Here is a 13,717-nt window from a genome sequence, read left to right on the forward strand (position 1 = left end):
CGTTACGTCCCTGCGTGCTGACGTCACGTCCCTGCGTGCTGACGTCCAGTCCGTTTAGACGTTTTGGCGCCAGTGGCTACCTGGCTGGGGACGGGATGCTAACAAAACAAAGTTGTTGAATTAAATTGTAAGTAGCTGATGTAGTGTTTGTTTGTTTGTTTTTATGGGTAACGTTTGTTGATTAGACAACACACGAAACTCACTGCTGTCGACACAACTGATGTGAGCTGTGGTAGTTAACTAACAGTCATACTTTATAGCTGTTAGTCGGCTAACCTGCTAGTGTACTGTTTACTTTGTGTTTAATTGTGAAAACACTGACAACTGTTTAATGTTGTTAGAAATAAGTATTGGAGAAGGTTTCACGTAACATATTGGAGGTTAAGTTAGCTAATTTAGATATTGTTGGGGTTTTGGTTGTCATCGCTGTTACCTGTTATTGATTACTTAACGTTAATTACTTATTTACTGTGTTTGTTTCTTAAGCAGGGATGTCCTGATCGATTTCTTGCCCACATTATACAGCTGCATTAGTCCACACTTAGTCTAAAAGCTTACGTTTAAATTAGAAAAGCAAATTAAAAAGGTTTCACAGCTCATCTGCTTTGCATTTAGAAAGTATAACCTACATTGCAGCTTGTATACTTTGTGTCATATCTATATATCTATATATATATGTGACATTTCTGGATTAAATCTAGTCCAGCCTAATTAATAACTCTGCAGCCAATCTTACCTTGATGAAGGTTATGATGTCCAGATTTTGTTGAAGTAGTTTTAGAGGTATTGATTCAGCTTTAGACATTTTGGAGGCTGCTGTTTAATTGTGTTTCTTTATTCTGAGTGGTGTTTTCCAGCCTCACTGATGAGTGGTGGACAATATATTGGAAACACATCTCAGTATAATGTAATACAATTCCAAAACTTCCCAAAAATTGCAATAAAACAGTTTCTCTTTAAAATAATTCGGGCAAAAACTGAACATTGTGACGTTATAGAAGAAAATGCTCTCACTTATTAACTTTAAGTGCTGCTATTTCTTTTGTATGTCACTCTCTCACAATCAGTGTGTTAGGAAAGAGTTATTGTGTTTTAATATAGTGTAATATCTATACGCACACTCATTCTTTTTGTATTGGTCTTCACCTAATCCTCCATAATCCACATTGCTGGTGTGTGACTGTCTAGTACAGTAACAGGGGGGGTCACACACACGAGATGTTAGACGGTGGTCAGTTTGTGGAGGCCCTGGGCCGTCTAGGTTTTCCCGGTGCATCATCGCTGAAGGCCTCGGAGTTTGACTGGCTGTTTGACTGCGCCCCGGAGAACCTCCACTTCTTGCGCTTCGTCTGTCGGACCCTCAACCGGAGCAATGTTCTCACCACGGAGGAGGCACGTGCGTTTCAAGAGCTACGGAGGTCCGGCAAACCGCTCCTGGACGAAGCAGCCTTGGGCGAGGTCCTAAAAACCATCGGACCTTCCGACGGGAGCAATGCAAACGTGTTAGGACCGTCTTCTTCATCTTCGACCTCGGTGTTTGCAGCAGAGGGCGATGTGGCCATAGAGGACCTGGAGGCAGAGCTCCAGGCGCTGCGTAAAGAGAAAGAGCTGAAGCAAAAGCGCTATAACAGGTTGCAGCTCGTGGCCACCTCGCGTGCGGACGTCGACCTGCGACTCACCGCGGAGCTGCAGAGTGCTGCGTGCAAGCTGAAGGAGGCCAGTGCTTCCATTGGAGCCGAGAATGCCGACACCAACGCCGTATTACAAAACCTAACGGATGAGGTGAGCAGTCTGGCTTCGTATCTCCCAGTTCAGCCAGAAGAAAAACCTGCGGCCCCCTCAAACCCTTCCATCTCCAGGAGCCCCACCGTCCTCCTGTCTCAGCTGTCTTTGGGTCCCTACCTGCATCAAGAGGAGCTCAACACTAAAACACTGACTGCCTTCACTCAGAAGCATTTCTTCCAGGGCATCTCTGATATTGTTGAGACTTCTTGCTCTGAGCGCTTCCAGCTCCTCGACCTGAGTTCTTGTGGAGACGGAGAGGAGGAAGAGAAGGGGAGAGGCAGGGAGGAGCGAGTGGTGGAGCGCAGGAGGACAGAGATGGCTAGACTTCAGTGGTCTCACATTGTGGCCCAGCACCAGCTGATGCAGGCCACGGCAGACGAGAAGAGTTTCCTGGCCGGCCTGGACTGGCTCTCCGAGGAGTCCTCTCATACCAAGGTGAAGCAGACATATATGTTATGTTACGTATTACATTGGCTCTTTAAAGCGGTCTCACTGTTCTCTCCGTGTGTTCAGTTATTACGATTATGGCATCCTTCCTCAAACTCTCCCTCACATCTATCTCTTCGCACTACCAGAGCATTTCCACCTCCTCCTCGCTGCATGTCCGCGAGGTCGTGTCCAGGAAGGAGCTGCAGGCAGTGGAGGCTGAGCTGGAGGCTTTGCTCCGTGGACCAGTACCTGCTGCTCTTAGAGAGTCAGCCAGGCTGCTTAATGTGCCAGTGGTGAGGGGAGACCTCGCTCTGCAACTGGCCCGGCAGGACTACTACACCTCCAGACAGGATCAGGTTAGTTAATGAGATAAGACATTTGTTGCTCCAAAACATTTCAATGAGATACATGGTGCCTAATAATAACATAAACATAATAATTGTATTCTTTTGTCCTTTTGTTTAAGAGTGACCACTTACTGAATAGATATAAGTAGAGCTGCTCGATTATGGAAAAAAATCATAATCACGATTATTTGGGTCAAAATTGAAATCACGATTATTCAGAAAAGTGCTGCATTTATTGGACATTTGTCAAAAACACTTTGCAAGGAAGTCCTCAGTTACACTTTCCTTTCCCCGTAAACATTTGTAAGTCTCCTCGTTACCTGAAAACAACGTAAGACTGCAGCGAGTGTCGTGACCACCAGCGACAGTATAAATAGTTACGGTGCTCCCGTGACTTCACATTGTTGCGCGACAGGTCGGGAACGGCGAGTATACCGAGCGCATGACTCATCAGAAAATAAAAAAAAATCGTTTCCCCCCGATTTTATTAGTTTTGAGATCGTTTGGCCCCAAAATCGTAATCATGATCAAATTTCGATTAATTGAGCCGCCTTAGATATAAGAATGAATCACAGATGTAAGTCACGATGTTGACCATCAGCTATATAATCTGAATCAGGCTTAATACATGGAATCACCACCTACGTGTCCCTATAAGACAGTGGAAATAAGAATCAACAGCTAAAGTAAAATTAAATGTACATTTTTCCCCCAAGGTACGAGACTACCTACTCCGCCAGAAGGCGTCCTTTGACCTGCTGCACCTTGCTCAGGAGATGGAGTTGAGGAGGTGGAGGACGTGCCTTAAGCAGCTGGGAGAAATAAACAGCACACTGGTCAGGGAAAGTGAAGCAGCAAGCCTCAGAATTGAGTCCCTGGCGCATCCTGACCTTGCTGTCAACCCCAGGCCCAACCCTATCATCAGCTGCAAGGATGCAGCCTTCAGCAGGTAAGAAGACTCTGTGTGTACCACAAACCTGTTTCTGGAGCTGAAATTGTGCAGAGCTATTTCTAAAAATGACTTTTCAGAAGCACGTGTGTTGTCACTTTGGAATTTAATTCAGCGTTGGATGCAACTCTTTCCTCAGACTGCTCCAGATCCTTGACCACGATTCAGACCACGGCCGATCAGAGCCTTTTCGGACATATGAAGCACTGGACCAGGCTGCCCGTGACCTCGCAGGAAACCTCCAGGTGACCCGAGACGCTCTAGCTGGTGCTGGCCGTGAGCAACACTACACAGCTGCTCGTCTGTATGGCGACTGTGAGGCGCTCCACAGGGCGATGTACACAGAGCTCCAGCAGCTGGTCTTAGGGCCACAGGTACGTCCAACGGCCATCACTGACCAGGAGCTGCTCTGTCCCAATGCACAGGTGGGTTTGTTTCCTTTTTATTTTAAGCACAGTCATCTTGGTAAACCGTACAGTGTGCATTTCAGAAGCAATGCTTAACGTGAGTCAGCTGATTTTTAACATACACGTCACTATTGGTGAGGGAAGCTGGTAGCACAGTATTTGTCTTTCGCACATTTTTCACATGTATCACGATGTCAAGACACACACGTTGGGTATAAATCACTGCATGATAACTGGCTCAAGCGTAACACAACACAAGTTTTAGTGTCGGGAACAGTGTTTTGTGTCTTTGTCTGCTTGCTTGAAAACATTCATATTTTCCTCCTCAGCATCTCAAGGGTTTTGAGTGAATAGATTTCAATTTGCACACACAGATTATGTTTTTTAATTAGAGCTGTCACAAGTAGTTAATTATGGTTATTGAAAGAAAATGAAATGGCAACTGTTTGGATAATTGATCAATCTTTTAATCATTGAGTAAAATGCCACTTGCTGGTTCCAGCTTCTCAAAACGGAGAATGCTGCCTTTATTATCGTATCATAGTAAATAGTGTTGGGTCGACAAAACAAGCAGTTTGTAGATGTCACTAACTGTGATGAGAAATGTCATAAATTAAACTATTAGTCAGTGGTTGCAGTCGATGAAGAAACGTGTCAACAGTGTCACTTTTCTAAACCAGTACATGGAACGATACACAGCATATAATGGTGCTAAATATGCTGTCATGTTCACATCTTTTTACCAGTGTGCAGTAAAATGAGAACACCGTGCTTACACTTGGATCGCTCCAGGGATTAGCCGATCAAATTAGATTTTTAAAACACGTTTTATAAAACATTTCTAAATTACAGTTATTTGAGATGTCAACAAATATGTGCTAGCGTTAATTATGTTGATAAATTATCTTATTTCCATAACTAGGTTCATATGTGTGCTAATTTGGCCTTAGTGTTTAGTTTTTTTGCTCATCCTCATCTCTCTTTTGTCTCTACAGGAGCTGACGTTGAAGCTGGTGGAAGCTGAGTCTCAGCTGCAGAGTTTGCAGCACGTAATGCAAGAAATCATGGGGGAGGTTAAAGCCAAGCGTTCTCAGCTGGAGCGCAATGCCCTTCTCAGGCGGGAGAGGGAATTATACATCTACTTCCACTTGGATGCTCGACTACTGCAGAAAGTTGTGGAAGATCTGGAAGACAAAATGGCTGCGAAGAAAGGGCAGCAGTGAAACCTGCCAGAATCAATGAGGGGCGTTAATATCCAGCTCAACCTCAACATGCAGTTTCTTTGCCAAGGGAGTCGACCTGTGTTATATAGTTTGAAGAGATCTGATCAGTACAGGAGGTTTACTAAGTACAGAATCATGGATCTCCACTTGGTTTGTGCAGGAGATGGAGATCAGTCCCTTTAGTCTTCATTGGTTCATCTTTGGGATAGCACTCAACTTGGGATAAAGTTTGGTTGTACAAGAGCAGTAATGCTGATATGATTGGGATTCGTTTGAGAATGTTAACAATTTTTACACGACCTATTACTATACATGAAGAATTGTTAGAATTTACTGTATTGTTCTGTCTTGTGATGTCCTAAAATGTCCTTGTTTAAATAAAGTAAAATATTATCTTTATAGAGTTTTAGTTGTGAAGGTTTTTTTTTTTAATTTAAGGTTATTGAAGTGTATTTCTGCAGGGTTAGCAGCATACTTGTTACAGTCCGCTCTGCAAAAAACCCTTGACACATTATTGGATGGGTTTCTGAGATGTTTAAACCGGATCAATGTGTAAATGACCTAACTCTCCCCTTTGTCCTGTTTAGGCCAATGACAGTTGAAGAATAAAGATCCTCAGATAGAAAGAAAGAGTAGCAGGCTCTCTGACAGACAGGAGATGGAGCAGTCTAGCAGCAGGTTGTACTCAGGACCTCTGTCCCAGGAGGCCCAGAAAATCCTGGCTGTTTTGAGGGCCCAGAATCCACTTTCAAGCAGGCGCAACACCAACTACTACAATCACAGGCAAAGTTAGTCAGGGCAAAAGCACAGAAAGTCTTACTTAAGTTTGTCAAGTGAACTGGTTTCTTGTAGTTTGCTTTGTTGATGTTTATAACATTTCTGCTTCTAAACTGCTGAACAGGCTGTCATCAGAAATGTAAGCCCTTTTGACAATTATACAAAATATTCAGACAATATTTAGACATAAAGACAAATATTTTCTACTCAATATGTTTGTTTGGCATTGTAGTATTGTTGACATTTGGGATGATATTATAATATAATATTGGTAGAAAGTGTCGAAGGTTGCTCTTGGATACTGTATGTTATTTTTAGCCTTTTGTAGGAGTTCAGTAATTTGACATGCCTACTTGATGAATCACAATGACATACAGCACTGCTTCACATAACCCACATTTGATTTAATTATCATTATAGCCTGGTTTCTACACATTGAATCTTGTGTATTAGAACATTTGCCCATTCACCAGTCTAAAACAAGAAGACTAGATTCAATTAGGCCTTGTATTAGAGTTGATATATTTAGTTTCTTTGTTGTTCCCAGAGAGTTTACGGTTTTCTCCTTTGTTGTGTATGTGGTAGTGGAGAGGTATTACGGCAGCCAGAGGGAGTCTTTGGCTCAGAGCAGCTGGAGCATGAGTCAGGAGGAGAGCAGAAACAGAAACACAGACCGGTAAGACAGATTAAGTAGAGGCTGCGCACAGATATGAAAACATGCACTTATGTTTAGTTGGAGTATCATTTCATTAATATCAGTCACATTATTTAAATTAGATTGGTGCAGAAACTTACACAGTAACAGCAATCACCAGCAGTTTAATACAGTATATTAGTTAATGTAAAAAGTAAAGTTAATATTTACAACTTAAGTCAATGAAGCAAGATTTTATATTCAAGTGCAGTAATATATTTTAAACCTTAATGTACTCGATGTAAAACAGAAAAAGTAAAAGAAATCAACTTGCCAATGTTCTGGTTCACGCCATCGTCCAGGCCTCAGGTGTCCTCCTTTTCCACCTCCGGCCATGACTCCTCCAACGAGCGGCAGAGCTGTGAGACCTCGTCCTGCTATCAGTCCTTGCAGACGCCAAGCTGCTCCCTGTCATCACAGGCCTCCTCCTGCTGGGATCCCTCACTCCAAAGGCAGTCTGCTCAGACAGAAGCCTATTATCAGCGCTCACAGATTTATTCCCAAAGGAAGTGCTCCAAACCCCCTTCTTACCACTCCAACCAGGCTCCATTTTTGACTCAGCATGAGGTGACTGAGAAGACAGACGTATCTTTCTCCCATAGAGACAGATACACCTTGTCTACCCAATCACCGGAGAGACTTTTTGAACATCAAGCAACACCATGGAGAAAGTAAGTAGCATTGGGAAGAATGGGGATTGTGCTTTATGGTTATTATCATAGTTAAATGTCTTAATATATGTATACTTATAACATTCTTAAAAAAGTATTTTGTGTGTTCAGAGATTTCCACGGTTTTTAGAAAACCTTTAGCTGCTTTGGCATTTTCCCTTTTAAGATAGTTGTATAACTTTGGTTAACACAAAGGAAAGCAGTCAGAAGTTTAGGATGTATTTATGTATTTCTGTGGCTGGTTTTGTGAGTGAAAAGCGTTCGTAATGTATTTAGCACAGTCTGTCTCTTCACTCTCATAGCTCCAGTGAAGAAATCAGGCCGTCTTTCATCCACACTCTTTCTCCAGACGACGGGGTTTTTGATGAGGTATTGTTCCCCACAATGGAACACCCTAATACCCATGAAGAGGAGCCTTCTTTGGCTTTCCACCAAGTTTCATCCTGCCCTAAAATAAGTGAAGAGACAGATGAGAACACACCAGGTGCACAGAAAGAAAAGAAAGTTACAGAGAGATGGAACATCCCCAGAAATGAACTTGAAGACACCGTGTGGATAGACAGTCAGACAAAGTGGAAACTTCCTCCATCTAATCCCACTGAAGAGGCAATTAGTGGAGGAGAAGATAGAGGCACATTGTGTCCGCAACCAGAGTCGGAAACTTTAAAAGCTGGAAGAATTAATCTCCTTCCCAGTGGCTGTGTAAAAGCACAGGAGACCTGCTGTGATGCATGTCCACTCAATTCAATAAGAAATCTAGTTGTGGAGGAAGGGGTAGATCTGATAGTGGATTCAGAACGTATGACTGAGGCAGATACAGGACAAATGTCAAACACAGAGCATGAAATGCAGGATGGAGTAAATGGAGTTATGTGGAAAGAGAGAGGACACGTGGATTCAGCCCTGCTAAATGAGACGAGCTCAATCAGAGACATGGGAGGTATTCAGCTCTTGGGAACCAACAGTAGTTTGGAGAAGAATTTGAACCTGTTATTTACAACAAATATGGACAAAATCTTTGACTGCAATAATGAAGGAGAAAAACTTGGGGAGAGAGGAAAGAATGACTTTGAGTGTAGAGTTAATACACCGGAAAGCAAGGAAGCTGAGCATTCACCTGGCAGTGAGAGAAAAGAGATGTCAGTGGGATGTCATGCTGGTAGTCCAATAAAGATCTCATTATCTTTGGAAAGGAGAGACAACAGGGTGAGCCTCTGCCAAGCCAAAAACCCTCAGGACAGGAAGCACCACACAGAAAACTCACTGGTGCAGTGTGAGACCAAATTAGTCCAGGGTGACAACACTGCCAATAACCTGAAGAGAACCACAGACGAGAGAATAGATGTGACGGAGGTCAGATTACAAGTGGAACCAGAGAGCGGGACAAAGGCAGGCACTGGCACAAGCACTGAAGATAACATGGAGACAGAATTAAACCTTTGTTCTGACATCCAAAGAGAGAAAACAAGTGAGACGGGTGATAGAGAAGTCAGTGAGTTACCGGAAAGAGAAACTGAGTCAGGAGAGAGGGGGAGAGACAGTGATGAGTCAGTGATGCCACCTGTGCACAGTGATGAGTGTACATCTACAGGTAAGTACATGATGGGCCTCATTTGCAAGAAATCTGTGTCATATTGTCTTTGATTTCTTTTAGGAGACTATCTTAAACTTGTACGTGTAGTATTTAGTATTAATTCAAGGCAACAGACAACAGACAACAGTTTATGTGTGAAACTAGTTTTAAAATAATACAGAAAGTTTATATAAATCATTGTAGTGTTAAGATTAGGTCATCATTAATCTCAGTTTTGAACGTGGTGGCGACTGCTGATGAGTCTTGCGCAAATGTGACTCAACTGTCATCAAATATGCAGTTTGCTTTATTTACCACTAGAGTGTGCTGGAACACTTTTCTATATTCGCACTTTGGTACATAACTATGAATTTTTATTTATTATTTATTTAGTATTTAGTATTGGAGGAGTTTTAGATTCTGAATATGTAACCAGAAAACATACTGCTTTAGTCAAGTGTGTGCAATTCTTACAGGAAGTGATACAGTGAAATTAAAATAGTGGGGACTGTTCCAGGGTGACAGTTACTAGTTTAGGAAGACTCGGGGATATGAAAGTATTTCAAGGGGTGTCAAACTCTTGGCGGTAGCTTCCAGCCATCTTTCTTTCATCGGAGCGGTGGCGATGACGGAGCAGTGCTGAGGCGACTCAGCACTGACAAGGGATGTTGTGTGCCTGCTCACATTACAGCCGCAGGAAGGGAGCTTGAGTCTCAGCTGATGAGACAATGCTGAGTCAACTCACACACACGCATACGCATCTACAAAAAACACACTCAACAACACACAAGCAAACAAGTCGCAACTTGTTTTGTAACGAAATGTCAGCTTGATCTTAGCCGGGGACTCTAGCGTTGGCTGACCTTGTCTTGTCACACTCTGCTGACGTCCCACACACGCACCGTACATGCTTACTCAAACACACGCTCGCTGAATACCGGGTTCATTGATTTAAGGATGTGTCCGAAATGTGATGACCTGATAGAAATGCTCTTACCGTCTCCCCTCTAGAGGACACAGGTAGAGAGAGTGGTTCCAAGCCAACATTGTCCCAGGAGTGCAGGGCAAAAAGGTCAGGGTTCAGACCTCCCTGTCTCCATGGGAACCACCAGCACCATGCCAACGCACAAGTGAGTCTCTATTGAAGTCTGTACAAGCTGAACAATACTGTGTTACATGACAGCTAGACCTCACTAGACAGTTTTAGAACTTTTATGCCTCATTTACAGAACATAATATGCAGATATCGAACATAAAGTCAGCCAGATTCGAGGACTTTCTCCACGTTGCTTATACACTATAATTAGGAGACAAGGTATGCCTCTTGCTGAGATGTGTTCTCTTTTTGTACGGAAATACTGATGTGTCTTTATTTTTCTCTGTTATTGTCTGTCTCCCACTCGACCTCTGTAATCCCTGCAGGCAAAGGCAACAGTGTGTACAGCAGCAACACACCAAAAAGTGAGAAATTTAAATGGCTGCTTTAAAAAGGATAAGCCTGTTTTTTCCCTGATGCACATAGAAATCACTCTGGCTTGTGTGGAACGGGGTGCCGTCGGCAGTATTGCAGCACGCTGACAAGTGATAGCTCCCCAGTGTGTCGTAAAGTTAAAAAAAAAAAAGTCCTGACACCATACATATTGCAGAAAAAGAAGAGAGAGCAGTAAAGAGAAAGAACTATGAAGGGAGGAAGGGAGATGGCGTGGGGAGTGATAAAGGATGGAGTGAGAGAACTGCAGGGGAGAAAAGTGGGAGAGATTAAAAGATGGAGAAGAGGAGGGATAGAAAGAGGTGTAGAACTTCAATGTATTGCTACAATCAGCAGCAAACACACCAGTCTGTTCTCTCTCTCTCTCTCTCTCTCTCTCTCTCTCCTTCCTCATTCATTCTCTTACACTCTCCTGCACCCAGTACTGGGCTACGGGCCATGGCCTGCCTCGGTTTTCTATCTATATCCCGTAGCACAGCACCCTGGGGGGGGGTTCATGACTTTGTCAGCAGGAAAACTGGTTGTGTTTACAGGGAAATAAGGAAGACTCTCCTCAGGGAGCTGAATCACAGGAATTCCTACCTACCAAGCCCTCTGCTGACAACCACACAATACCCAACGCCACATCTCTTACACAGACTTCTGAGAACGCACGTGCACACGTTCAGTGCTTTTGCATAAATAGAGGTGGGATCTACGGGTATGAATAATTGAGCTGTTTTTAAGATGCTGGGAAGGTTACAGGGAGGTGAGGGTGTACTTTTGGGAGATCAGACTCAAATTTCTGTCCATTCCGTTTCTCGCCTTTTTTAGCTCCTCACTTTTCCTCATCCTCCCATTTCTCCACTGGCTTCTATAGGATCATAACACTTCTCTTGGGTGATATTCTCGTACCTTAATTTGTGGTAATATACATGCTTTTCTATCAAATCAGACCATATTTCTTATTCATTTTGGCCTCTATCGGTTGCACTCTTACAGGGCTCAACATACAGTGCCATACTCACCATGTGACATTACATACATACTTCATATATTCATATATACTGTATGTCCTATACATGTAATCTGTCAGATTAGTTTGTTGAACCCATTTAAATCTAAGTGTCAAATATTCATTGTCTTCCAGCACAACACCAGCTTTCCTCATGGAAAATAAATAAAGTATGAACGAGTGACTGAGTGACACTACTTTAGGCAGGCTGTCAGACAGACAGTGTCTTGACTGTCTGTGTTTTTGTCTGGGACTTGGCGCTGAGGGCTGAATCTGTGCAACAGTCCTCTCCTCACGTCTCCTTTCATCCTGCTTGTTTGTCTTCCTTTTTTACTTCCTTTTTTTTGCTCACCTGTTTACTTTCTCAGCTTTAATTCTCTCTCTCTGTTTCTCCGCTTTAGTGTTATCCAAATAGATGCAGAACATGAATAAGAGGAATTAAATAAGGCATTCATTATTCTCTTTGTTAAAGCTAACTATATGCAACTAGAAACTGACTTTTCTCAACTGATTTGCTGTTATGTATTGATTTTTTTATGTAACTAAACCAGCACAGACAGTGAGAGTCTTCAAGTGCCTTCTGATAATGCAGAATGACTGAGTCTTCAATGTATTCTTGCCTCTCATGTTCTCTGTTTTCTTTGTCCCTGTCTGACTGCACACTGTTCACCTTTTCTGTTCTGTAGACTGCTAATGGAAGTATCAGAGGGAGCAGCTCAAGCATGGTACTGGCTCAAGCAAGCACTTTTGCTGCTGGACAAAACTCATCTTCGGTACAAGACTTGACCTCAACTGCCATAAAACCGAGCAAAAAAATAGAAAACTGCAAGCTGCCTACTTCCCAAAAATTTTCACATCATCCTCCACTGATCCCGTCCTTCCCCTTAAAGAGGAAGCATGAAGTACTTCAGCACCAAAATCCTCACCCTCCTCCACCCCCTAAAATCTACCTAACCAGGCGTCCGCCAAAGTGGGAGCCACCTCGTTACTCCCAAGAAAAGGCAGGGGAAGGAGTTAATGAGTTGAAGAGAGTCAGATCCAAAACTGTCCTCCCTCATCCCTCAGAGCCACCACGTAAAGTCAGTCCTTCACATGAAACAGGAATCGTTTCAGAGGTACATAAAGACCGATATGGCCCAGAGCAAACTCGACAAATTTGTCAGAGTAAGGTGCAAGAAAGGTCTCGTAAATCTTCTGTGACCTGCAAACCAGTCAAGCACAAGCAGGCCAAATGTGTGCCTGACCAGGGAACAAATGGGCCAAAGGTATCCCATCAGGGGCCTAATGGTGGCGAGCCCCAGACCCAATCCAAAGCTGGCTGTCTAACCGCAGCCCTGACATCTGACGTCAGAGTAAAGGATCCTGAGAAACTCAACCCTGACGAGAAGATGCGAATGCTTGAGAAGGCTAGACAGGCCAAGGCACTTGTGCTAACCTTAGTGTATCGAGATGGAACCACTCAGCTAGACCCAGAACAGGTGAGCAGACCTGGGTGATAAATGTCTAGCTTTCACACGCTTGAAATAAGAAAAATGTTATATTGAAACATTTTAAATATTAGTTTCAGTTTCTCTTTGGATCTGTAAAGGAAAGAAAACACTAGCGGTCCCAGCTGTCGTAAGACTAGTGTAAACAGTTTCCTCTGGTGGATTACTGCTTCATTAACTGCTTGCTCATGTTAATTTCCCTCTCTGATCCTTAATATAGAAGCTCACTCCACCAGTGTGTGGCCTCCTAGTGCTGATGAAGAACAATCTCGACTGCAGCACACCAGAGGACTCGCTGGGGCCAAACGACTGTCTGGTCTACTTAAAACTGGAGCAAACACCTGCATGGGCCCAGCAACAAACACACAAGAACCAGGAGCTCTTTACTAAGTGTGTGTGTGTGTATGTGGTTGTATGAGAGAGATATGACAGTGAATAAGAGTGTGAGTTTACAATACTTCCATTTGTGCTTTTGCGTCTATCAAAAAACGGCTTATATATGTTTCGTACGTGTACATGCATAGAGATATGCTGCTACAAGTGATATCAAGGACTCAACTGGTGGTGTGCTATAAAGCCAAGGATTTGCTTCGTACAACTCTGCAGTTTTACAGAAGAGACCTCCCCTGGAAACAAGGCAAGCACACATGCATAAATGCACCTACACTCTTCAACAAGAATAAGAACACTTGCAGTGGATTTCAGTAATGACAATTTACTATAATCTCCGTATTGAATATTGTTCAATATCTTAAAGAGGTGTCCTCTCTCTCCAGTGGCAGGCTGTCATATCCAGGACCCACAGGTGTCAGGGTGGCTTCTGGATCCTGCAAATCCCTCCTCTTGTTACCAGGACCTTCTCAATAAACACTGCAAAAGACCCCGTCTAACC

The 13,717-nt window shown here is 43.2% G+C and overlaps 1 protein-coding gene across 3 annotated transcripts; it reads left to right on the top strand.

Moving 5' to 3' along the window:
• The first annotated feature begins 17 nt into the window (after window positions 1-17).
• haus3 (HAUS augmin-like complex, subunit 3) lies at window positions 18-5,539 on the top strand. Of its 3 annotated transcripts, none has more exons than XM_035675674.1 (6): window positions 18-127; window positions 1,189-2,220; window positions 2,361-2,570; window positions 3,278-3,510; window positions 3,650-3,935; window positions 4,913-5,539. In XM_035675674.1, the coding sequence occupies exons 2-6, from the start codon at window positions 1,219-1,221 to the stop codon at window positions 5,138-5,140; spliced, it is 1,959 nt and encodes a 652-aa protein (XP_035531567.1). In that variant the 5' UTR covers window positions 18-127; window positions 1,189-1,218; the 3' UTR covers window positions 5,141-5,539. The 3 variants fall into 3 exon arrangements, with proteins under 3 accessions (XP_035531567.1, XP_035531569.1, XP_035531568.1); XM_035675676.1 differs by having other exon boundaries at window positions 3,650-3,884; XM_035675675.1 differs by having other exon boundaries at window positions 22-127; window positions 1,194-2,220.
• Window positions 5,540-13,717: the final 8,178 nt, after the last annotated feature.

This window comes from Morone saxatilis, unplaced genomic scaffold, assembly GCF_004916995.1.
Source record: "Morone saxatilis isolate NCDOM2014 unplaced genomic scaffold, NCSU_SB_2.0 Contig4, whole genome shotgun sequence".
Classification (NCBI taxonomy): Eukaryota; Metazoa; Chordata; class Actinopteri; family Moronidae; genus Morone; species Morone saxatilis.